The sequence below is a fragment of the Phyllostomus discolor genome, chromosome 11 (genome assembly GCF_004126475.2).
Source record: "Phyllostomus discolor isolate MPI-MPIP mPhyDis1 chromosome 11, mPhyDis1.pri.v3, whole genome shotgun sequence".
Classification (NCBI taxonomy): Eukaryota; Metazoa; Chordata; class Mammalia; order Chiroptera; family Phyllostomidae; genus Phyllostomus; species Phyllostomus discolor.
The window spans coordinates 44,001,914-44,026,189 of NC_040913.2; the positions used below are offsets into that span (position 1 = coordinate 44,001,914).

General features: G+C 36.5%; 1 protein-coding gene across 3 annotated transcripts in view; it reads right to left on the bottom strand.

Annotated features, from left to right (window-relative positions):
• Positions 1 to 608: 608 nt before the first annotated feature.
• EPSTI1 (epithelial stromal interaction 1) overlaps positions 609 to 24,276 on the bottom strand; it is a 121,475-nt gene continuing 97,807 nt past the window's right edge. For 2 of the 3 annotated variants that reach the window (XM_036011329.1, XM_028526716.2), the window contains 3 exons: positions 17,598 to 17,671; positions 12,288 to 12,387; positions 3,293 to 3,434 (listed from right to left, as the gene is read on the bottom strand). In XM_036011329.1, the coding sequence (XP_035867222.1) occupies positions 3,426 to 3,434; positions 12,288 to 12,387; positions 17,598 to 17,671 (183 nt within the window). In that variant the 3' untranslated portion in view covers positions 3,293 to 3,425. Of the gene's footprint in view, positions 3,435 to 12,287; positions 12,388 to 17,597; positions 17,672 to 24,276 lie in introns of all 3 variants that reach the window. The other variant, XM_036011328.1, reaches the window with a different exon arrangement.

Genomic DNA, 24,276 nt, shown 5'->3' on the forward strand with positions numbered 1-24,276 from the left:
TAGAAAGGAAAGAGTTCCAACACAAGGCTTCTTCCTGAAAGAAATGCTTAACATCGTTATTCTCTCTGTAATCCTTACAGTAAGTTGAAAGGTATTATTTTTTCCTCATGTAAATGTGTTATAGGTACTCCAATCTTATTTCATGCACATCAGAAAAGAGCTAGCTACTATATGCACTATTCATAGAGTTAAAAAAGAAAACAAGCCCATAGCTTTACTATTTTCTTACCCCTATTAATGGTTCTAACACAATGCCTGCTACCTCCTCTGACAGCCACACTTCCAAACATACCCTTTATAGGACAGGTCCAACTCATCATCACCCATCTGTTTAATACCCAGGACATTAATTAACCTCATAGTCACTATCTCTATGATTACATATTTTCTATAATCTCAAATTTTCAGCTATGGGTATTATAAAATCTTAACTTTTAAATTTTCATTTTTATAAATGCTGTGTTTTATTTTGGAGGGAAATATGAGTATGTCTACATTTAGTATAACTACAGTATAATTTCCTAAAAATACTTTCTGAAAAGACAAACAAACCTTCAAGTTAAAAATAAGCTTACAGTAGGCTTTTTATAATGTTTTTTAACAAAATCATCCTAAATCATAAATAATACATCCAATGTTTTTTAATGTAAACAAAGTCTTTATGAACCAGAGGAAATATTTCTCCAGTGTGAAGACACACATGGGTGCTCCGGTCTGTGCTAGGCATGGAGAAAGACACCCTGCCCTGTACTGCTCAAACCACACCCAGTGGGAGGGAAAATCCTTCATGTTCTCAAAATGGGGCACTGGGTGGGGTGTAGCTTTGTACATTTTAAAATCTAACATAATACCAAGAAGAAACTACACAGGAAAAAAGATTAATAGATCCAAATACACAAATACTTAAAACTTTAGTATTAAACATTACTAAATTAAAGATATATAAAAATGAGAATATTTACAACATACTGTCTTCACAGAGACCTTTTACAAATCACCTATGCTACACATACACATGCAAAATAAATAAATAATGACCAGTAAACCTATGGAGAAAAGGGGGTTAATCGCTACCAATAGCATTTTTCACTTAGCATGTAAGCAAAGATTTGAGAGCAACTAATTATATTGGGGAGAGTATAGAGCATACTTCTGGTAGTAATAAATATTGGTGCCACCTTTGGGGAAGTAATTTGACTACACATATCAAAACACTTATAAGTAGGATTTACATTAGAACCACCAGTTCTAAGTCCAGGTGTTTGTCCTCAACCAGTCATTAGACAGTGTCCATAAGAGTTTTTATCACGTGGATTTTGAGACACATACAGATAGAAAAATATCTGGAGGGGTATATGCCAAAATATGAACCCTGATTACCTACAGACATAAAATGTGAAAACTACTAGTTTTTTCTTTTTATTATTCATCATTGTGTCTAAAGTTTCTATAATAAACACCTATTACTTTTGTAACAATCCATCTTGCTTATATTTTATTTCTCAGAAAAAGAAAGAACTGAAAGCATGGGGATGGTGTTAGGAATTTGGGATGCCTATCTAGAGTTAACCACAAGTCAAATTTTGTTTTAATTGATTCAACAAGGCAGATTAAATGTGGAAAATAAAGTGGTCTACTCCCTTACACAACAAAACTATTATTTCTTTTCTGGTTACTTCCACCTAAATAGAGAATTATTGAAAGGAGATATTTACAACCCCAGTCATATTCTAGATAATTTTGGCTGTGAAGTCACAATTTTCCATAGCAGCACAATGATTTTTTAGAAAATGAAAACAGATACCCGAACAAAATGTCTTTGTTTGGAAATGCAGGCTATAGCAGGCAGTGGAAGAGGTATCGAGTCCAACTTTCCTGAGAACCCCCAAAGTAAGAAAGCATCCCTTTCCCTTACATCAGTTCCTGGGGACACCCTGGCTAACCGCAGCAAGTGAGGAATGCTGAGCTTAAACACAAAACCTGAACAGACTGTGGACTGTCAGGTCACTAGACTGGCAGGTGTAGGGCTGAAATGGCCACAGGCCACAGCAGTAAAATGCTCGCAAAAATCCCACATTTACCATCAGTTAGGCAGTGCTTCTAACCCAGGATGAGGTAATAGCAAAAATTTCAAATGGTCGAAACATTTTATGTTAGTGTCAATGGCACCAATACAGCTTCAGCTGGCAGAAGAGGAGGAAACCAATGGTATCTGCATTATTTACTCCGGAAAAACTAGGTGCAAACCATCTGTCCTCAGCCATCACCACTATCCCAAAATGTGGTCCTTTCTATACTCCACTCTTGCCATCTTTCTGTGAGTCCCCACCCCCTAGCCTTGGCCTAAGAACCTGAAGTCCCAATATTTCCCTCAATACACAGATATGGAAAGTTAATTTTAACAGAGCAATTGGTACCACAAAAGATCTCTTAAAGCTGCAAAGTATTATTATTAGTTGTCCAGCTGCAAAAATTATTCATTCCTCCAATCTTCATTCTAAGACTGAATGCAGTGTTTCCTATGGAGGGGGACCGCAGCATGCAGCACGGAAAACCAATATTCCTGCACTCTGGAGTCTACAAACTTGTTGAAGGCTATAAAAGTAGGATCAAAAAGTCGACTGAATTTGCAATAGGAAATAGGTTCCATATAGCAAAGACAATTTTCCAAAACACTTACAAACTACATTTGTGTCTGGTTAATTTTTAGAAATATTGTACTTTCAGGAAATTAACTGTCCCACTTTGAAAAACCAGAGAAACAGTATTAGTAAATAAATCAGACCAAAGCTGATCCCATAGTGATTCCAGTACTATATTTATCTATATGAATTATAAAGGAGAACATAAAAATGAGACCCCTCAAGAGAGAAAAACTCAAGAGCTTTTCATTTAAAATAAAAGTAAACCATTTATACAAAGGTAGTTCAAAATTTATTTAGTTTGTTTCAAAGAGATTAAAATAATTTTTGCTCATGTTTATACACTGAATTAAGTAGGGATTAAAAGCTAAAAAGAGCCCAAAGCTTTCCTAATCTGATCTGAGAATTAGCCGCTTAGACAGATATGCATGCAGCACCCATAGCTCTCACTAACCAGAAAGCATCAAAGAATGCTCTCATATTCTATCTTACTAACATTGCTGTAGTTGTACTTCCAATAAGAGGCAAAAACCAGTAGAAAAAATACTGTAACATTTCATTGGCAATAGAGATTAAATATGAGTTTAGTAATCAGCACCTGCAAATATGCTTAAATAATGACAGGGAGAAACCTGTCATACCCAGCTGCTCAGCTAGCTGTGTGGGTAGTCAGTTGAAGTCAAGGTGAAAGCAGTGATGGTGAACAAAATTGCACTTAAAGAAAGTATCTCATGGGTGTTTTCAAGGCCAGTTGACAAAGGCCAGATGTTAAGTAAACATTTCTTATATATCCTGGAAGAAAAAACAAAACAAAATATAATTACTACAGGCAGCAAAACACAATTCAAAGCTTTTGTAAACCAGTATTTTTTGTGAAGTTCCTTCAAAAATACTCTTACTACATCAGGTTTAAGTGACTTACTACATCAGGTTTAATAATTTAGTCCCAATGAAATGATTTAATTTTCAAGTCCCCTTGTATTAGATGCATAAATAGTCTTTGTCACCAATGCATGGCTTCTTGAGTGATGGTCCAATGGCTGTGTTCTTGGAGATAGTCTTATGTGGGTTACAAATAATAATGTTCACAACTATTGCCATCCATCTCCAAAGTTATAGCAAGAACAGGATGAACACAGTGTGGAACAGAGCAATTGAAATGGAAATATATAGAGTACAGTTGTATTGTATTAGGCAGCAGGAAGGTGACTTCTAAGGAGACTCTGAGAAAGGGAGATAGACTAAATGAGTCCCCTCCTTGTCAACTATGTGTAAAGGTCAAGAAATCTCCACCATAGAAAGGTGGACCACATTTACCTGGGATTCAGTCTAGTGCTATTCTAACACTCTAGGAAAATTAAAATCCCAGGTTGTCTCATAGGTCGTGACAAATACTTAACTGCCATTAAAGACAAAGGATTTAGAGTTTCCATATTATCCCAAAGGGTCTCACCTACTGGTATCAGAAAAAGATCAGTTGATGTGATTTTTTAAATGTCCCACTCTAGGTGCAACTTGAAAACTAACAGAGAACTCTAGGGAAGAAAAATGCATTTTCAAATACAAAAGGAAGTTTAACTTATCAAATAACATATATTAAGTAGTATGGGAAAAAAGGAATTTTAAATTATCAAATAGTAAGTATATATTAAGTAGTATGAGAAGAATATGATTTAAATTTTGAAAGGTTTAAAAGTAAAGATTTATCTAATTTGCCTACCAACATATATTTACCAGAAGCCCACTGCTTAAGTGTCTATGTTATGTTTCAAAAAACTGTTTTATTTTTCCTTGGCTTTCATCATAGTCTTATAGTATTTTCTTCCTTTCCTTTTGTCTTTCACTTTTTACTGCTTCCATTATTTCCTCCAGCTCTCCTCTCTCATTCCTTGGGGGATCTCAGTCATCATCCATAATTGACACATTTTTTATATATTCTATACACTAACCTTGTGTCAACTTTTTATTTATAAAACATATTCATTGCTGGGCCCTATTTATTCTAATGATTTGAATACATTGAATAAATTATTTTGTATGTATTAGGTAGATAATTGTATTATCTGTCATTTATTTATTTAATTTATTTTCTATGATTTGTTCACTCCAGCTTTATATAAAATAGTCAACAACAGGGAAAAAAAAGTCCTCAAATGGGTGAAAGGTTAAACAAACTGTGGTATACCCATATCATGGAATACTACTCAACAATAAAAAAATAATAAAAACTTTGATGGATCTCCAGGGAATTATTTTCCCTGGAGAATAAAAGCCAATCCCAAAATGTACATACTATGTGATTCCATTTATTTTATTTTATTTTTAAATTTATTTATTAATTTTTAGCAAGAAGGAGGGAGAGTTAGAGAGTCAGAGAGAAAGAGAAAGAGAGAGAAAGAGAGATATTCAATTTGTTTTTTTACTTATTTATGCACTCATTGGTTACTTTTTAAATATAGTTTATTGATTATGCTAGTACAGTTGTCCCATTTCCCCCCTTCACTTCCCTCCACCCTGCACACCCTCTCCCACCCACATTACCCCGATTTAGTTCATGTGCATGTGTCATACTTATAAGTTCTTTAGCTTCTACATTTCCCATACTATTCTTGCCCTCCCCATATTTTCTACCTACCATCTATGCTACTTATTCTCTGTACCGTTTCCCCCTCTCTTCTCCTCCCACTCCCCTGATGCTAACCCTCCATGTGATCTCCATTTCTGTGGTTCTGTTCCTGTTGTAGTGGTTTGCTTAGTTTGCTTTTGTTTTGGTTTTAGGTGTGGTTGTTAATAATTGTGAGTTTGCTGGCATTTTACTGTACATGTTTTTTATCTTCTTTTTCTTAGATAAGCCCCTTTAATATTTCATATAATAAGGGCTTAGTGATGATGAACTCCCTTAACTTGACTTTATCTAAGAAGTACTTTATCTGCCCTTCCATTCTAAATGAGAGCTTTGCTGGATAGAGCAATCTTGGATGTAGGTCCTTGCCTTTCATAACTTGGAATACTTCTTTCCAGCTCCTTCTTGCCTGCAAGGTCTCTTTTGAAAAATCAGCTGACAGTCTGATGGGAACTCCTTTGTAGGTAATTGTCTCCTTATCTCTTGCTGCTTCTAGGATTCTCTCCTTCATTTTAATTTTGGGTAATGTAATTATGATGTGCCTTGGTGTGTTCATCCTTGGGTCCAACTTCTTTGGGACTCTCTGAGCTTTCTGGACTTCCTGGAAGTCTATTTCCTTTGCCAGATTGGGGAAGTTCTCCTTTATTATGTGTTCAGATAACTTTTCCACTTGTTGCTCTTTCTCTTCCCCTTTTGGTACCTCTATAATTCAGATGTTGGAACATTTAAAGATGTCCTGGAGGTTCCCAAGCCTCCCCTCATTTTTCTGAATTCTTGTTTCTTCATACTTTTCTGTTTGGTTGTTTCTTTCTTTTTCTTGTCCACACTATTGATTTGAGTCCCAGTTTCCTTCCCATAACTGTTGGTTCCCTATACATTTTCCTTTATTTCAGTTAGCATAGCCTTCATTTTTTCATCTAATTTGCAACCAAATTCAACTAATTCTGTGACCATCTTGATCACCAGTACTTTGAATTGTGCATCTGATAGGAGGGCTACCTCTTCATTGCTTAGTTGTATTTGTTTTGGAGTTCTGATCTGTTCTTTCATTTGGGCCATTTGTTTGTCTTAACCTGCCTGTTATGTCGTAAGGGGTGGAGGCTTAGATGTTCACCAGGGCAGGGCAACCCATGTCACTGAATTGTGATGCTATATGTGGGGGAGGGCCTGAAAGGGAACAATGGTGCTTGCTCTACTCTCTGATGAATTTCAGTCACTTTCCCCACTTCCCCCAAGCAAACTGGGCCCTTCTGGTGCTGAATTCCCATGTGGGTGGGTTTGTGTATGTTCTAGGACCCTGTGGATTTCTCCTTTGAACTCTCCTGTGAGGCCTGGAGTCTCTCCCCATACCTAAACCCCCAGGTGTTTTCAATTGGTGGTTCTAGGACCCTGTGGATTTCCCTGTGCTGGAACACTGGGTTGTGCAGTCTGTCTTGCTCCCCAGTTTTGCCTGGCTTATCTGCATGCAAATGTGGGACCACCTGTTCCTCCAGGAACCTTGTGGGCCACACCCCTCCACAATCCACTGCCTCGCTGGGTCTACCAGCTGCCGCTTTGCCGCAAGCCCTCTCTGCCTGGCTACCTGACTCTGCCCCTCCTACTAGTCTGGATGAATATTTCTTCTGTAATTCCTTGGTTGTTGGACTTCCATACAGTTCATTTTTCTGTCAGTACTGGTTATTCTTTTGTTTCTAAATTTTTATTGTCCTTATTTTGGCTGTGCAAGGAGGCACGGTGTGCTACCTATGCCTCCATCTTGGCTGGAAGTCTGGTTGCTTCTTATATATGCCCTGACCAGAGATTGAACCCACAGCCTTCGTGTGCTGGGATGCTCTAATCAATTGAGCTACCAGAGCTATGTGATTCCATTTATATTAATATTTTTGAAATGATAAATTTTAGAAATGGAGACAGTCTTATAGTTCCCAGTGGTTATGTATGGGGACTCATTCTAAGAAGGACATAAATGTGGCTATAAAATGGTAACACTATAAAGATCATTGTGTTAATGAACTTGTTCAGAATCTTCTGTACTCTGGTGGATATATGGACCTACATATGTGATAAAACTGCATAGAACTAAATGCACACACAAAGAGACACACACAGTGAAATGAAACTGGGAAAATCTAAGTAAGATCAATGGATATTATCAGGTCAATATTCTGTATTATCTGTGATTTATAAATTTTTTCAATCCTTATATCCAATTTAAATAAAACAGTTTTTTACATTTATTTTGAGAGAGAGGAAGGGGGAAAGAGACAAACAGACAGAAATATCAATTTCTTATTCCACTTATTTATGCACTCATTGGTTGATTCTTCTATGTACCCTGACCAGATATTATACTTGCAACTTCGGTGTACGGGGATGATACTCTAACCAACTGAGCTACCTGGCCAGGGCCAAGTAAATGTTTTTGATGTATTTTTATTATAGATTTTTGCTGACTTTTGGTTAAAGAAATTTTTTTATTTGTGCCCATACATTCTTTTTATTATATTTTATTGATTATTCTATTAGAGTTGTCCAAATTTTCCCCCCTTTGCACCTCTCCACCCAGCACCCCCTACTCCTTCAGGCCATTCCCCTACCATCGTTCATGTCTATAGGTCATGCGTATAAGTTCTTTGGCTATTCCATTTCATATACTGCACTTTACATTCCCATGGCTATTCTGTAACTACCTATTTGTACTAAAGAAATTTTCTTTCTGTTCCTAGTTTGTTAGAAGTTTTTTTTTTTACCACAAATGAGTATATTGAAATTTATCAAATGATTTCTCTTAACTATTGAGATAATCATGTGGTATTTGCCCTATAATTCATGAGGTAAAATTTTTGTTTGTTTTATTTTATTTTTTATGTTGTTGATTTATTTATTTATGGTAAACTAAGCTTGCATTTTGGAATAAATTCAATTTGATATGGACATATTATGCCTTTTAAAAATTCATTAGAGAGTCTATCACAATTTTGTGAATTTTTTTAGAATCTATGTTTATGAGTGAGACTGGTCTATCATTTTTTTTTCTGTATAGTCTTTGCTAAATTTTGATTGAAAGTTCTATTCACCTGCTTAATCATTTTGGGGAATACTTTCTCCTTTTGATTTATCTGAAAAATTTTCCCAGACATTTGGAATCTTCTGTTCCTAGAACATTTATTAGAACTTTTCTATAATATGTCTAGGCCTGGTTTTTATTTTATGGGAACACAGTAACAAATTAACCTACATAGTGCTTGCATCATTTTGAATTTGCACCAACAATGTGTGAAAAACCTGTTTTTCCACAGCCTTGCCAACAGAGTATATTGCCAATCTTATTTCACAGGGGTGCGGGGGGGGGGGGGGCGGGGGGCAGTTGCCAAATAAGAGAAGAGAAATGGTATTTTGGTTTAGTTCTTAATTAGTATTCCCTCTATTATGATAAGCTCATTGAGTGCTTTAATTTCAAAGATTATTTTTTTTGTTCCTAAAATTGTTCTTTTTTCAAATCTTGGTTGGCATTGTCTCCCATTTTTGTTCATTGTTTTAAATCCAATATCTATTTCATCCAGTGTTTTATATTATAGCTTTTTAAAATTCAATATGTAGTCATTTTAGTATATCACATCATTTAATGCTAAATCTGTGTTGTTTGGTGATCCTTGATCACAGCCACCCTTCTCCTTGTGCATGTGGTAAGTTCTAATCACTTTTTTATGCTTGGAATATAACCAAAGGGTCCTGCTCTAATGGCATATGGAACATATATCACCAGAGGGAGAGACTAAGGGTAAATAATCAACAAAACATATAATTAAGTGATAGTAAATTATGTTAGAAGTTGCAGAGTGCTCTGGAAAAAAAGAAGTAGAGCCTGGCAAGAGTTGGGGGTAAAGGCACAGGTGGAAGCACTAAATAAGTGGTAGAGGAACCCTCACTGAGAAGAAATTTTAAAAAACTTGAAGAAGGAATAACATGGATATTTTGGAGGATAGTATAGAGGGATCAGCCAGTGCAAAGGCCATAAGGTGAGAGCATCTAGTTTCTCAAGTTTTCAAAAAAGAGCAAGAAGCAAGCATGGCTAGGAACAATGAGAAAGGGCAGTGTAGGAGAGCGCCAGAGGGGTAAAGTGGAGTCTAAATCATGTAGCACCTGGTAGGCTCCTATAAGGACTTTAGCTTTTACTTCAAGTGATCTGGGGAGTTAAGGGAGTCATTGGAAGACTTTGGACTTTGAGCATAAGAGGGACAGGATCTGACTTCTGATTCAATGGGATCATTCTCATACAAAGAACAGACTCTAGGTGGGGAAGTGCTAAGAAACCACTTGAGACATTTTCAAGAATCTAGATGATCACTGATAGAAGTTGGAAGCAGGATCATAGTGGTGAAGGTTGTGAGTAGCTGTTGGATTAGATATATTTAGAAGAGTCAAGAATATTTCCTGATGGATTATCTATGGAGGGATGTGAGAGATGAGTTGCACCATTATACAAACAGGAAAAAGTGTAGAGTATTAAGGTAAAGGGAATAAAGGTTAAGTTTTAGATATGTTAAGATCGAAATGTATATTGGATATGCAAATAGAGATGTTGGGTAGACAAATGGATATAAAGCCCTAGAATTTGGAGGAAGAGATCTAGGCTGGAAATTAAATTTTGGGAGTAATAAGCATATACTCCCAAGCATTTATGTCATTTCATGAAAATGACATGAGGCCACCAAGATATTAAGTGAACATAATGTTCAGAAGGTAGATCCCTGAAGCACTACAATATTGAGAGAACAAAAAGATGTGGGAAATTCAGCCAAAGAGAATGTTGGCCACTGAAATAGGTAGAAACCCAGGAGAATATAGTATCCCAGAACCCAAGTAAAGAAAGTTTCACAGAGGCGGAGGCAATTCATCACAATGAATGATGCTGATAGGTCTTAAAAATAAAGACAGATATAACCACTGGAGTTTTTCAATGTGGACATTGTTAGTGACCATGACAAGAGCATTTTTGTAGGACTAGAAAAGTCTAAAACCTGATTAGAGTAGGTTTAAAAGAAATGGGAAGAAAGAAAATACACACAGCAAGAATAGACACCTCTTGAAGTTTTTGTCTAAAGGGGAAGAAACAGCAAGAAGAAAAGTAGTAGCAAAATAATTTCTATTTCTTAATATTTTATGCTGATGGGCATATTCTAGTTGAGACAGATAATTCAGGATAAGAGGGGAGTATTGGTAGAACAAAGACAGTGAAGAAGATAGAAACTGGCTCACAAGAAAGAGTAGGCATACAGGTAGGGATGTCTGTAGGTAAGTAAACGTGGAGGTAGAGCTGGGAGCCTGAAGAAGTTTTCATCTTTCTATCATGTTTCTTTCAAGTAAGAGAAGAACCAACAATCACTTTGGACTTGGATATGAAAGTCCACTGTGCTACTAAGAAAACTTTAATCATTCTCACTCATATCACATCATAAGAAAACAACAGTCCTCTCTTTTAAATCTGTGAGGAACCCAAGCAAAGGTTTATAGTTCACTCATATAAGGCCTACCAAAAGTCATTGGTGAGCCCAATCCTTATTCTCTTAGCAGCAGCCCATGCAGTATTCCTTTACTCTTGCCCATCACCTTCCCCTCAATCCCAAGTATTTTTTTAGTTACTTTCTACATTGGATAGTAGTTGAGTAGAGGAGAAAATGTGCAGCAAGTTTCAAAGCTGTCTAAAATCTGAGTTTCAATCATGTTTCATAACTTATAATTCCTTGAACTTGGATAATGTATTAAACTCACAGTACTCCATTTACCACATGGCTCCTACTCACATATTTGTATAAGTTAATAATTTGCAAATTGTAATTCATGATGCAAAAACTGTTCTCTCTTCCATATTGTCTCTTTTCTAAATGCCGTAGTGATGCACATGAGCATACATTATGGATAAATAAAAACATCCACTATACCTTCTCTGCAAATATTCCTGAAATTTGTGTTCTCTTCACTATGTATAATTTGTGAAATTTACCTATCAATTTTAACTACTAGGTATCTTTTAAGAAAACATGCATGTAAAATTCCTAACAGACTGTCTTCTCAAAAATGACCTTTTGTCAATAATTTATTTTTTCTTAATTTTTTCATTTATTAATTTTTTAGAGAGAGAGGGAGGGAGGGAGAAAACTAGGGAGAGAAATATTGAGCAAGAGAGCAAGAGAGAAACATCAATTGGCTGCCAGCTGCCTCTACTAAGCGAGAAAATCAAATGAGCAACCCAGGCATGTGTCCAACTGAACCAGTCACCTTTTGCCTTGCAAGACAATGTCCAACCAACTGACTCACACCTGATCAAGTATGTATTAAAGAGTGATCATCTCTAGAGTTTGCAGGTCAGCAAGCACTTGATTATTTTGTTAATTTTACCAATTTAAAGATATATCTCTGTTCCTTTTTTTTTGAGTGGACACATATGTACCTGGGCTTCAATTAAATTATAAAGCATGCAAAACACACTAAACACATATTACAATTTGCAAGATTTTCTTCACAAAAATCTGTATCAATATTTCATTTTAAAAAGTGCCTTTTGCTGTAGGGTTTATTAAAAATCATTTTGTAATGAAAAATTAAATATTGGTTTCTTTGATATGCTAGTCTCACTGAAAAAAATTATTACTAAAGAATGCTCACTATTTTTATAACCATATTTCATTTAAAATATTCCTGAAAAAAAGTGTTCATTTGTTTTTGTCATGGGTCTAGGCTAGGAGTGATAAAAAGCCTTACAGTCCAGGAAATCACATTGAGAACAAAGGGCAGGTGTCATTTTTTACTACAATTGGCCAGAGCTGAAATCAGGACTTTTTCCCTTCTTCAGAAGCTATTGTGGAATTTCCAATAATCACCCTGGCTGACTGCCCATGACACAGCTGAACAGCACATGAAAAAAATATCTGGGGAGAAGGCCGCAACATATTTTTAAAATTCTCATTGTTTTTGTTCTTCAAATTTGAAAGATATTTTTTAAGAGTAAAGGAAAAACTCACCCAGCTGTTACCATTATTCATATTCCAAGAGCCTCCAAAGTGCTCCAGGCCACCTGGTTGACTTTTGCCTTGGAGTCGGTCCAGAAAAGCATTATTTACCCTTTAAAACAATGAAAAATGTATGTAAGTGAAAAGCTTGTTGCAAGGCTGAGAGATTTTTGAGAACCTAATGTACTGTATGACTGACTATGGGGATTGCTTCCTCCCTTCAGCTTAGAAGAAATCTACAGAAACTTCTTTTCACATTAATCACATGGCATGCTGTTAGCAGTCCTTTGCTGGAACTGGGGCCAGTTGTGGGTGGTGGCTTGGCCAGAGGGGGCATAGTTGCTAATTTCAGTTTCACTGGCCTATATTCTATCAGTTCAAGAACCTTCTTCACCCAAGCAACCAGACCCTTAAAGGTCAGGGCAGGCAAAGCATGAGCCCCAGAGGCTGAGGAAAGATAAAGGCTTTATAAGAATGAAAACATGAAGAAAAACAAAAAATAGCTCTGTGGCACTGTTGTTGCAAGATAGATGGTCCCTCCCATATGCCCTGTGCTCCATTGTCAGTCTTGCTAAGGTAAATCTCACAAGTGAAAAATAGAAGGGACTGGGACAAGTGTACCAGGGAAAGGAAATATTAAAAGGGAAACCCAAGCTTTCAAAGAGGTAATGGGTACATCTTTCACTGATGGTCAGTCATACTTGCAGCAACCAATTTCAGAAATTAAATTTAACACATAGGGGGTAAAACCCTGAAGAAAGGTAAGAAAATGATTATTTTAAAGGTCAGAATGTGGATTAACTGTGGGATGTTAGTTATATTCTATTTCTGGAGGTGGCTACCTGGTTTTTCACTTTATAATTAATCATTCTAAATATTCATTTCATAGACTTGGATATACCTGTCCTACTAAAAAATTTAAGTTTTAAAATTAAAAAAATTTAACATAAAAAAAAGTAAAGTAAAGGCAACAGCATGCTCTGAGCTGCCTCAGTACGGATGAGTAGAGTCAGGAAGGCAAAGGCTGGAGAAACAACATTGTGATAAGTACCCTATGATGTCACCAAATTACTGAGGAATAGTGTCATTAAGACCATCAGCTTCTCGTTAGAAACATTGTGCCTGGTGCACAGCAGCAGCTCCATACATGTTTATGGGAGGAAGGGTAGGCTGGCCTCAGTCACATTAGCCTCCTGTTCAGTCATGAAGATTAGCAGAATGTGGACATGGTGGGAAGCTGTAAGTCCATGACTATGGGAGCTTTGGGGACTTTAAGGATAATGACTACTGAGTGGCAAAGTAAGATGATTTTTTGTCTGTCTGTGCTTGCTTAGGGATACCTAAAATGCCAACCCCATGTTGCCCTGCTGGATCTTGGGCTTATTGGGTTGCTGTTTTCTCAGCAACTTCAAGTCCCATCAAACACTGATTACATCTTAGTTATTAGAAAGGTTTTTTACTCTTACCATAAAATCTACCCAAGTGCCATATCTGGTCAGCCTGGCTCCCTGAAGAGTTCAGTGTGAATTACCTTCCAGGACCTCTCAGCACATAGATTGAACAATATCTTACTGAGCTGGATATTTGCATATTAAGGAAATGAAAGCTGACCCTGCTCCCCACTTAACAGCACAACCAATGGTATTCTTCACTGCTCATACCCCTAGGTCTGCTTATGTCCAGTCTTTTTGTCAGTAACACAAATGGGCTTTCCTTCAACATCCCTATGCCACCCATATCCAAACCACTAAAAGTCCTGTTGGTTCTACCAACCAAGCATATCTCAAATTCACCCATTTCTTTCCAGGACCACCATTTTTGTCCAAATTGCTATCCTCTTTCATCTTGCTTCTGCTTCCAGTTCTGCCTCTGTAATCCATTTCCACATAACCAGCTTACTAAATCATGAAAGAGGGCCTGCCTTCCTTTTGCTTAACTCTTCCCTCACTTTCCATTACTCCTAGAATAAAATCACTGGCTTATAAAATCTTATATTTTCTAGCTTCTGCCTATGTTCCCTACCTTATTTCATAATATTTTCTTCCTTACCATCTATAATCCAGTCATTTTGGACCCAAAAAGTCCAAGGTCATTCCCCTTTTAAGGCCTTTGCATTTGTTCTTATGCCTGAATAGGGGACATCCATATGTTCTGGTCCCCAGTCTCTGTGTGACTAGCTCTTGTCCTGTGATGTCACCTCTTTTTTGAGGAATTATCACGTCCAATCTCTCCATCAACATCACACCCATGGTGTGGTCCACATGGTATGTATCCTTATCTGAAATAATCTTGCTGCTAAATTGTTGACTGCTGTTTATTTCTTCCAATTTGTAATTTCCATGTAGTCATGGACCTTCTCTACCTTGTTAAATCTATTCCCAGTGCTGAGAACAAAGCCTTCATATACCCAATGATGTAAAAGGTAAATGAATGAATTATCCAGGCACATGATCCCCACCTCTCCCTGCCTCTGTTACTGCAGCTACAGTTACTGAAACCACCCATGGTGGTGAGTGCAGGCTGCAAAACTGCTCCCTGTCCTCTTCTCTCAATTCACTTAGACACTGTGCAGACTGGTGACTTGTCATGCATACAAGGTGATGCAATTCACTTTTGAGCATCAGTTACTAGAAGGACACACAGGGGTCAACCAGAGATTATGGGTGGTAAAGAGATTATTTCTCAATTCCTAATGAGAATTCAAATAGAAAAAAAGTACCAGTTTATATTTTTGTTTACTATTATTAGAAAGTACAATACATACATTTTATTGCTGTCAAACTAATGCTCTGGATTTTCTTCCCAGGGTTAATTTGGATAAAAAATGTTATTCAAGAATGGTTCAAGTTTCAATAAATCACTTCAGTTCATTCTAGTTTTCAGCTCACGGTCCAATTCCTTTCAAGTCCTTAACCTCTATGGTCTATCCTTTCTCTCTGGAGTTTAAAGTTTCTTCTCTTACTCAGAAAGTTAGACTGAGTCAGGTGCAGATGCACTCAAGCTCAACCATTATAGGATTCATTGAAAACCTTGTGAGGAATCCCATAATGTTCTATTATAAAACTCAGGGTTGAATTTTTGGACATGTGAACTTCTAAGTAGTATAAAGCACATTGTCTTTTTGACTCTAATAAAATTAATGTCCGTGGAGAAGAGCTCTTATGTCCCCTACATACAGACTATGTAGCTTGTGCTGTTGCTCTCAGCAGGAACAAACCCAGCTATTTTATTCATCAAGAGGCTACTGGATGAGTATTTTCATATGATAACATAAGAATGCTTACTGTAAACTCTAAATGACAAAATAAACAAACTCTTTTCAAAAACTGACTGAGAATACAAAAAATGTGTTTAAAGACTAGATCAGTTATTTCAAACCTGATTATTAAGTTTATTATCTTGAGAGATTTCCTCATGGATTAAACTTGGATCTACACTTAACTAGAATAAATAGAAAGAGAAAATAAGGTGTAGAAAACATCCAATAAATAGCCCTACTAATATTTAAGTATTTGGCAGTATGAAAATAAACCTAAAGAATGAGGGTCAAGGTTCCTATAACAAAACAAAAGTCATCTTTTCCACCTCTAATTGGATAACTTGTATTTTTATTGGATGCCTATTAAAGATCAATTTCTTGGTAACAGGGCTTATTAATATGACTTATCACTATCTCTAAGATGCTTGAAGCTTTCCTATCCAATAAATCCTCAAAAATCCAGAGAAATAATTGGCTAGTACTAACAACTGTTATATAATATCAGGGTTTTTTTAACAGAACAACGTTTAAAGAGAAAATGAGAAAAAAACCTATAAAAGACTAAACTAATTTGTGGTCTATTTTATAAAAAAATACATAGCAGTAATGGGGTCCTCTTACCCAACAAAATAGTTTAACCAGTGCATCAGAATTTTGATGTTTCCAGGCCATGGCTGGCGTAGCTTAGTGGATTGAGCACGGGCTGGGAACCAAAGTGTCCCAGGTTCGATTCCCAGCCATGGTACATTCCTGAGTTGCAGGCCATAAGCCCCAGCAACCGCACATTGATGTTTCTCTCTCTCTCTCTCTCTCTCCCTCCCTTCCCTCTCTAAAAAAAATAAATAAATAAAATCTTAAAAAAAAAGAATTTTGATGTTTCCTTATAATTGGAGGAAAACACATAAATTCACATTTGACATTTTAAAACTATTTTTACTGGACAATGGAAGCAGTATAATCTAGTCAAAAGAAAATGGGCAACATCCAGAGTTGGTGGCTACAATAGAATTGGGAGTTTCTCTTTCTCTTTTCCTTTTTGAATTGATGTTTGAATACAGTTGTCTCCATTTTCCCACCAACACTTTCCCCACACCCGCCTACCCATGCCCACCTCCCACCCTCAATCCCAACCCTCCTTGGCTCCATCCAGGGGTCCCTCATTCAAGTTCATTTAAGTCCATTTCCCTTCTTTCCCACTATTTCCCTCTTCCCACCCCTCTGGTTACTGTCAGTTTGTTGTCGATTTCAATGTCTCCATTAACACCTTTTAACATCTTATTTACAAAATGAAACTGCCACAATTTAAAAATATGCATTAGTAATAGTGGGATTCAGACATATAAAAGAAACTACTAATTTTCAAAAGAAGAATTTGTTCCTTTAAACCATGAGAGCCTTTAAATAAAATTGTTCTCCTAAATCACTCAAGCGCACTGCAATTAACTCAAACAACCCAAGTGCCCTTCAGGAAAATCCTAACATAATAATGACAGATATGGTGGCTATTAGCACTGTCCCCAACATCAACATGGTATTTTACTGTGTACTGAGCGTCAGCTATGGGGAATAAAATAGAGACCACTTACACTATTAAAAAATCCTTAATGGTCCTATTTTGAGATCTTTTTTCTTAACATGTTAGTCAGTATAAAACAACTTTATGGTAGTTTTTGTCTGAGCTTTTGTATTCAAGTATGGGCATCTCACCATCTGTACTAGTTCAATTATTCTAAAGCATCATCTCAAAGGATGAAGATGCTTTCTTCCATGGAAGGCAAATGAAATATAATGTAAATAAACATATACCTTGAGAGCATAATTCAGTTTTCTAGTGTAAACTAACGCCACCTATCCAGAAAAAGTAGATACTGTATATGTATGTACATGTGTGTACAGCAACTGGCATCCTCACACACATACCACACCCACATGATATAAAGATTAAAAAGATAATATAAATTTCAAAACTCTAGTCGATATTACTATAATGTTTTCCTAAAACACTGCAAACAATTTATAGGTAATTGTTTTAACTAAGGATTATAATTTATTAGCCATTATACCTCCTGTGCTCAGCCTGATGGTTTCTGGTTCTTTCTTCCTCCTGTTGCTGTTGTTTAAATTCCAGTAATTCACTCTAGGGACAATAAAATTTTAAAATATGGTTTTCAATTCACTTGGTTATATAGAAGACACCCAAATCAATTACATATTTAACCTTAACAGTCACAATATTTCATTTTTGAAACTTTTACTTAGGTGCCATTTCCAAGTGAAATAATTTTCTTATATAAGTAGGTAAAAAAATCATGAAGGCTTAGTCAAACAATACCTCTGAGTGTAAAATTGTGAGATTACAAAGCCAAAGTGCATGTTTAAGATATTAGACCATTTGGTACAACATATACAGAGGTAAGCACAATGTGAGTCAAACTTACCTGTATCTTACGAAGAAAAATAAATTATATTTGTTTCTTCATTAATGTCACACAATATTATTTCTTGGTCATTTCTCTAGCATTTCTTTCCCAACAAATTCATAGACACTTACAAATGAATTTTGGACCCAATCCCATAGTGCAATTCCATTAGCAAAACATTCTCCTTCCTTGAGAATAGTCACTCGACTTATTTATTGACAAGTCACTTTTAATATTAGAAGAACTTTGAACTTTCTGGAGGGATACTTTGCTTCAAGTAGGAGATCATGCTACTACAACTAAATCTCTAGCATCTGACATTCTGATTATCCTTTTGGAAGAGGTAACTTAACTCCCAAACTCAGTTACTATGTTCACAATATCAAAGAACTAGGTGCCAGGATTTGTCTAATACTACCTACCTTGAGGCAGACTCAGTTTCAATTCAAACACAGAAAAAGGCACAGGGAGCATTATCAAGCTCCTAAATTAGTGCCTGAATCATAGAGATTTTCTGGTACAGAAAATAGTGTCACATCTTGATAAACATACACCAACACATGTATTCTTAACCCCAAAATTTCTTGATGAAAAGTATGAAATACATCCAAAGTTCAAATTAACATTTTATTTTTTAACTTTATTCAAAGGTCTTCTACCACCTTAGAATTCTCAAAAATAAAAAACTGGTTTCTTATATGGTGATATTCCAAATATATTAGTTATCAATCCTTAAAGTACATTATTTAATTCTAATTCCTACATAGCACCAACAATAAAGGAATAACTGGAGTTTTCTAAATAATTGAATGGTATTTGTTCAACCGTTTTACATGCATTGATTAAACACCAAATGCCAAGTCTTGTGCTAGAGAGACTCACTTTTTCACAATAGCATAAGGTCTTTTTGTCTTTTTAATTTTTGTCACTACACTATATATACATAGTTTTAAAAGCCTACCAAGTAACAGTACTACTAAGGCTCACACTAAAATGAAAGAAGCTCTAGTCCTCCCTGTGGCCTACACAATCACTTCCAATACTGTGCGGGTACTGTAGGTGTGTGGCTACTGAAGATGTGTAGATTCATCTTCAATTATCTTCTTAATAACATACATATTCTTCTATTTCTTAATTTTTTAATAGCATTATCTTTTGACTTCCTATTATGGAGGAAGATTTATGACTGTACCACTACCCTCAGTCCTAATCCCAACTTTCCCTTCCAGTATACCACCATCTTCATTCCTCATCTTTACAACTCTTTTTTTTTTTTTTTTCATCTTTCAGCATGGTAGGGGAGGGACTCTGCTTTTAGATTTCCAATTCACCCTCCTCTTTTCAATACTAGCCTTCAGAGATATTGGGTGACAAGTTCTGGTTTTTCCTTCTCTACATTCCAGCTTTCAAAATTTATGGAAGTCTCTGGCCTATTCTTTTGTTCTTACTGGCTTATGCCTTAAGGGACTGGAGATAAGCAAATGAAAAGTTTTGAAGGTTCAATGTTTAACATAAGACTTTAATATTTTCAAAAACAAAAAAACTGCCAGAATTCTGGTACTTGATCCTCACAATTCTCAAAGGTAGACAGGTAAATAAAATATTATTTGATGAGTGAATGAATGAGCATTATATGCTTGTTTTACAGATGATGAAGCAGAGGTTCAGAAACTCAGTTTGTCAATTGTCAAGAGCTAAACAGCTCATGAGAAACAAAATAATAACTAGGGCTAAATTTCTTCGTATCTAATCTTCTGTAAAACATATCCAAAATAGGTGATTAAGACTGAGGATAAGTTGTCAATAGTTCATCATACTCAAGTCATGCCTAAAACTATAAGACCCATTTATACTTAAAAGTTCTAGCATAATATATCTAAGCTCAAATCTAAATCCCTCTAGTCAAAGGATGCTAAGTATTCTCACATGCATTGACCCATTTCCCTAAGAAATAACTTGTTTAATAACATGAACTCTGAACAAACTAAATTTTTATCAGTTCTGTTCATGAGATAAAGATTTTTAAAACTGTAAAATGCATATACTATGTATACCATATATGCATATTATTAGTTCTCTAAAATAAATTTTTTCTGACTTTTTTAAAAGATTTCATGTATTTATTTTTAGAGAGAGGGGAAGGGAGGGAGAAAGAGAGGGAAAGAAACATCAATGTGTGGTTACCTCTCACATAGCCCCTTTTGGGGACCTGGCTCACAACCCTGGCATGTACCCTGACTGGGTATCAAGTTGGCAACCCTTTAGTTCACAAGCTGGCACTCAGTATATTGAACCTGCAAACCAAAGGCTCTAAAATAATTTTTAAGATAATTTTTTCAGACTTAGCAAAAATGATCTTGAAATTTATCTGGAAAAATAAATATATGATCTTAGCCATAAAAAATGAAATGAAATGAGGGAAAATCAGCTTCAACAACTACTGAAACATGTTATAAATCTATAGTAATTAAAACAATTTGATTGAGTCCAGGAAAAAACCTAATCCATGGAAATGTAGTTTATGTTTGCTGTTATGCTAAACCCATATAGGAAAGATAGTTCAGTGAATGATAATCAGCTAGCCAACTATTATGAGAAAAATTAAAACTAGATCCTTTATTTTTATATGACAATAAATGTTACAGTGTTCTAAGATTTGAATATAAAAGATGGAACAATAGAGGTTTCAAAGGAGGATCAGTAAATTTATTTATAAACTTGGAGCAAGAAACCTCCAAAAGACATAAAGGAAAAATATTGATACATTTGGCTAAATTAAAATGTAAAGCTTCCCCTGGGAAAAAATATCATACAAACTGAAAACAATTAAATGATTATGACATACATAGGCTGATTCTATTATTCTTTTGCTCATTCATTCAACAATATCTGAATGCTTATTATGAGTCAGGCTTGGATCTATGTGATGGAGATAAGAGTGATGAAGATAGATGAGTTTATATTCTAAAATAAAGAAAACAATAAACCAATGAGAAAAATAGCCAGTGGTAGTTCTTTGCAGAGGATTAAACAGATTGACATGAGGATCAACAGCTCAGTTACTATTTTAGACAGAGGTTCAAGGAAGGCCTGAGGAGGTAACTAAAGACCTCATATAAACAAATAATGGGAAAACTACCACCAGATAGAAAAAGGGCCAAAGAATAGAAAGAAGCAGTTCACAGATAAATTACAAATTGCCTATTAATTTAAAATGGTCACCATATCTTCACACATAATCAAAGAAATATATATAGAAATAAGATAAAATTTTTCTCCTATCATGTTGACAAAAAGTAGAAAAGTCTATTAATCAGGTACCTTCAGGCACCTTGGGGGAATGTCTAAGTTAGTGAAAAGTAATTTAGTTTTTGGAGGGCAGTATAGCAATAACATGAACATGCAAAATGTACACACCTTTTGGAGAAGTGTTCAAAGATGTCTGCATAAGGACAGTCTCAGTAGTATTACTGAAGCAATAAAAGTTCAAGAGAGAGTCAATTCTTGACTGCTGGTCAAGATGGTGGCCTAGGTAAAAACAGCTCACCTCCTTGCACAAGCACATCAAAATTACAACTAAAATGTAAAACAACCATTACTCAAAACCATCAGAAACTGAGTTGAATGGAAGTCTGACAACTATGTAATTAAAGAAACAGGCTGGTCCCACATCCACGTGTGGTGGATAAAAAACCAGAAGTAATATTTTGGGATTGAGGAATCCCAGCCCCATACCAGGGCCCCCAGCCCAGAGTTCCAGTGCCAGAAAGATAAGTCCCCATAATTTCTGGCTGGAAAAACCAGTGGGGATTGAGTCAGTAGATGAAATTCCTGGAATCCCAAGCAGTTCCTCTTAAAGAACACACACATGGACTTAGACTCACTCCCTCTGAACTATAGCAACCAGGTAGCAACTTGAAAAGTACTAACAGTATGCAGGGAGAAACCGAAGTGTCAGTTGTCAAGGTAAGAGCTGCGGGACAGAGCAGGCAGAGGCCATTGTCCCTTTTCTGAGCCCTACCCCACAGATCCACAGAGCTGGCAGGCTGGCTAACACTGTTTGTCCCACCCTGGAGATCCCCAGAGACTCTGTTCTACCTGACTTATGGGCCCACGCAATCTGCTTTTCCATATCAATGGCTGATATTGGCTCATACTTCACAACGTCGTAAATCCTATCAAACAAGCAACAGCCAGCCTTAGTGAACCCTCACCCCTGTACCTCTTAGTAACTGGCTGCAGGGTGGGCACTCTCAGCAACCAGCCTAGACTCACAGCTTGGCTTCACCTGGGTATCTCCAAGCCCAGCACAAGTAGCAGCCATCTCAGATTGCTTGACAGCTCAAGCAGGGTGGCCTCAGGCAAAACACAGATAGGGGCTGAACTTGGCCTGTATTACCTGGGAAACCCCAGAGCCTGTGTACCCAGTGGACAGATATAGTCCATGTCAGAGCACCAGCACCCTGCCCCTGCACGGTTGATCTTCCACAGAGGGTGGAGACTGGTGGTCAGTGGTCATAGTCAGTCCTTGCAGCTGACTGGCTTGGGTAAAACCCTCCCAGTGACCTGCCAACAGCTGCCTAGGCTCAACAAGAGGAGAGTGTACTCAGCCCACATGAGGGGTATACCTCAAGTACCCAGCTTGAGTGATAGGGGAAGCTGTGCCACTGGACCCCATAGGACACCTACTATTTAGGCCATGCTACCAAGACAGAGCGTCATAGCAGCTTTACCTCATACATAGAAACAAATACAGAAATGTTGCCAAAATAAGCAGACAAAGAAACATGGCCCAAATGATAGAACAAATCAAAGCTCCAGAAAAATAGTTAAACAAAATGGAGGTAGAACAATCTATCAGATGCAGAGTTCAAAACACAGGTTATAAGGATGCTCAAGGAACTTAGTGAGGACCTCAACAGCAGGAAAAAAGATCCAGAGAAAAATGAAGGATACACTAATTAAAATAAGGAACAATTTACAGAGAAACAACATTAGAGTGGATGAAGCCTAGAATCAAATTAATGATTTGAAACATAAGAAATAAAAAAAAAACAACCAATCAGAACAAGAAGAAGAAAAATCAATCTAAAAAAATGAGGATAATGTAAGTAACCTCTGGGACAACTAGTAGTCCAACATTCGAATCATAGGGGTGCCAAAAGGAGAGGAGAAAGAGCAAGAACAAAAAATTGGAAATCTATTTGAAAAAATGATGAAAGAAAACTTCCCTAATTTGGTGAAGAAAATACACATGCAAGCCCAGGAAGCACAGAGAGCCCCAAACAAAATGAGTGCAAAGAGGCCTACTCCAAGAAACATTGCAATTAAAATGCCAAAGTTTACAAGTAAAGCAAAAATCTTAAAAGCAACAAGAGAAAAGAAGTTAGTTATCTACAGGAGAGTTTCCATAAAACTACCAGCTGATTTCTTAAAAGAACCTTTGCAGACTAGAAGGTATTGGCAAGAAATATTCAAAGTCATGAAAAGCAGGGACCTACAGCCAAGATTGCTCTACCCAGAAAAGCTAATATTTAGAATTGAAAGGCAGATAAAAAGCTTCCAAGGCATGAAAAAAATAAAGGAGTTCATCATCACCAAACCATTATTATATGAAATGTTAAAGGGACTTACTTAAGAAAAAGAAAAAAATCAAAACTACGAACACTAAAGTGGCAATAAATACATATGAACAATTGAATCTAAAAAACAAACTAAGCAAACAAGAATGGAGACAGAATCATGGATATGGAGAGCATTTTGATGGTTGCCAGATGGGAGGGTAGGTGTGGGGAATGGGTGAAAGGTCAGGTTATTAAGAAGTACAAGTAGGTAGTTACAGAATAGCCACGGGGATGTAAAAATACAGGATAGGAAACAGAGAAGCCAAAGAACTTATATGCATGACCCATGGACATGAACAATGGTGCAGAGATTGCCTGAGGGACAGGGGGTGCTGGGTGGAGTGGGGCAAAATGGAAAAAATTTGGACAACTGTAATAGTATAAACAATAAAATATAATAAAAATAAGTAAATAAAAAAGTTCAAGAGAAAGTCATAATGCTCATTAAAAAGGAACTGGCACAATAACAGATCATCTACACCACAGGTGGCAAACACCAGGCCCAAGGGCTAAATCCGGCCCTCCACCTTGTTTTATCCAGCCCGGCACCTTGTTTCTACCTGGCGGCAGTGCCAAGCTCTCACTTGACTGTTAGGGGGTAGTTACATTTACACAGTAAATTACATTTACACTAAAATTACATTCGGCCCTTTAAAGGCAACCACGAGGCTGATGTGGCCCCTGGTGAAAATGAGTTT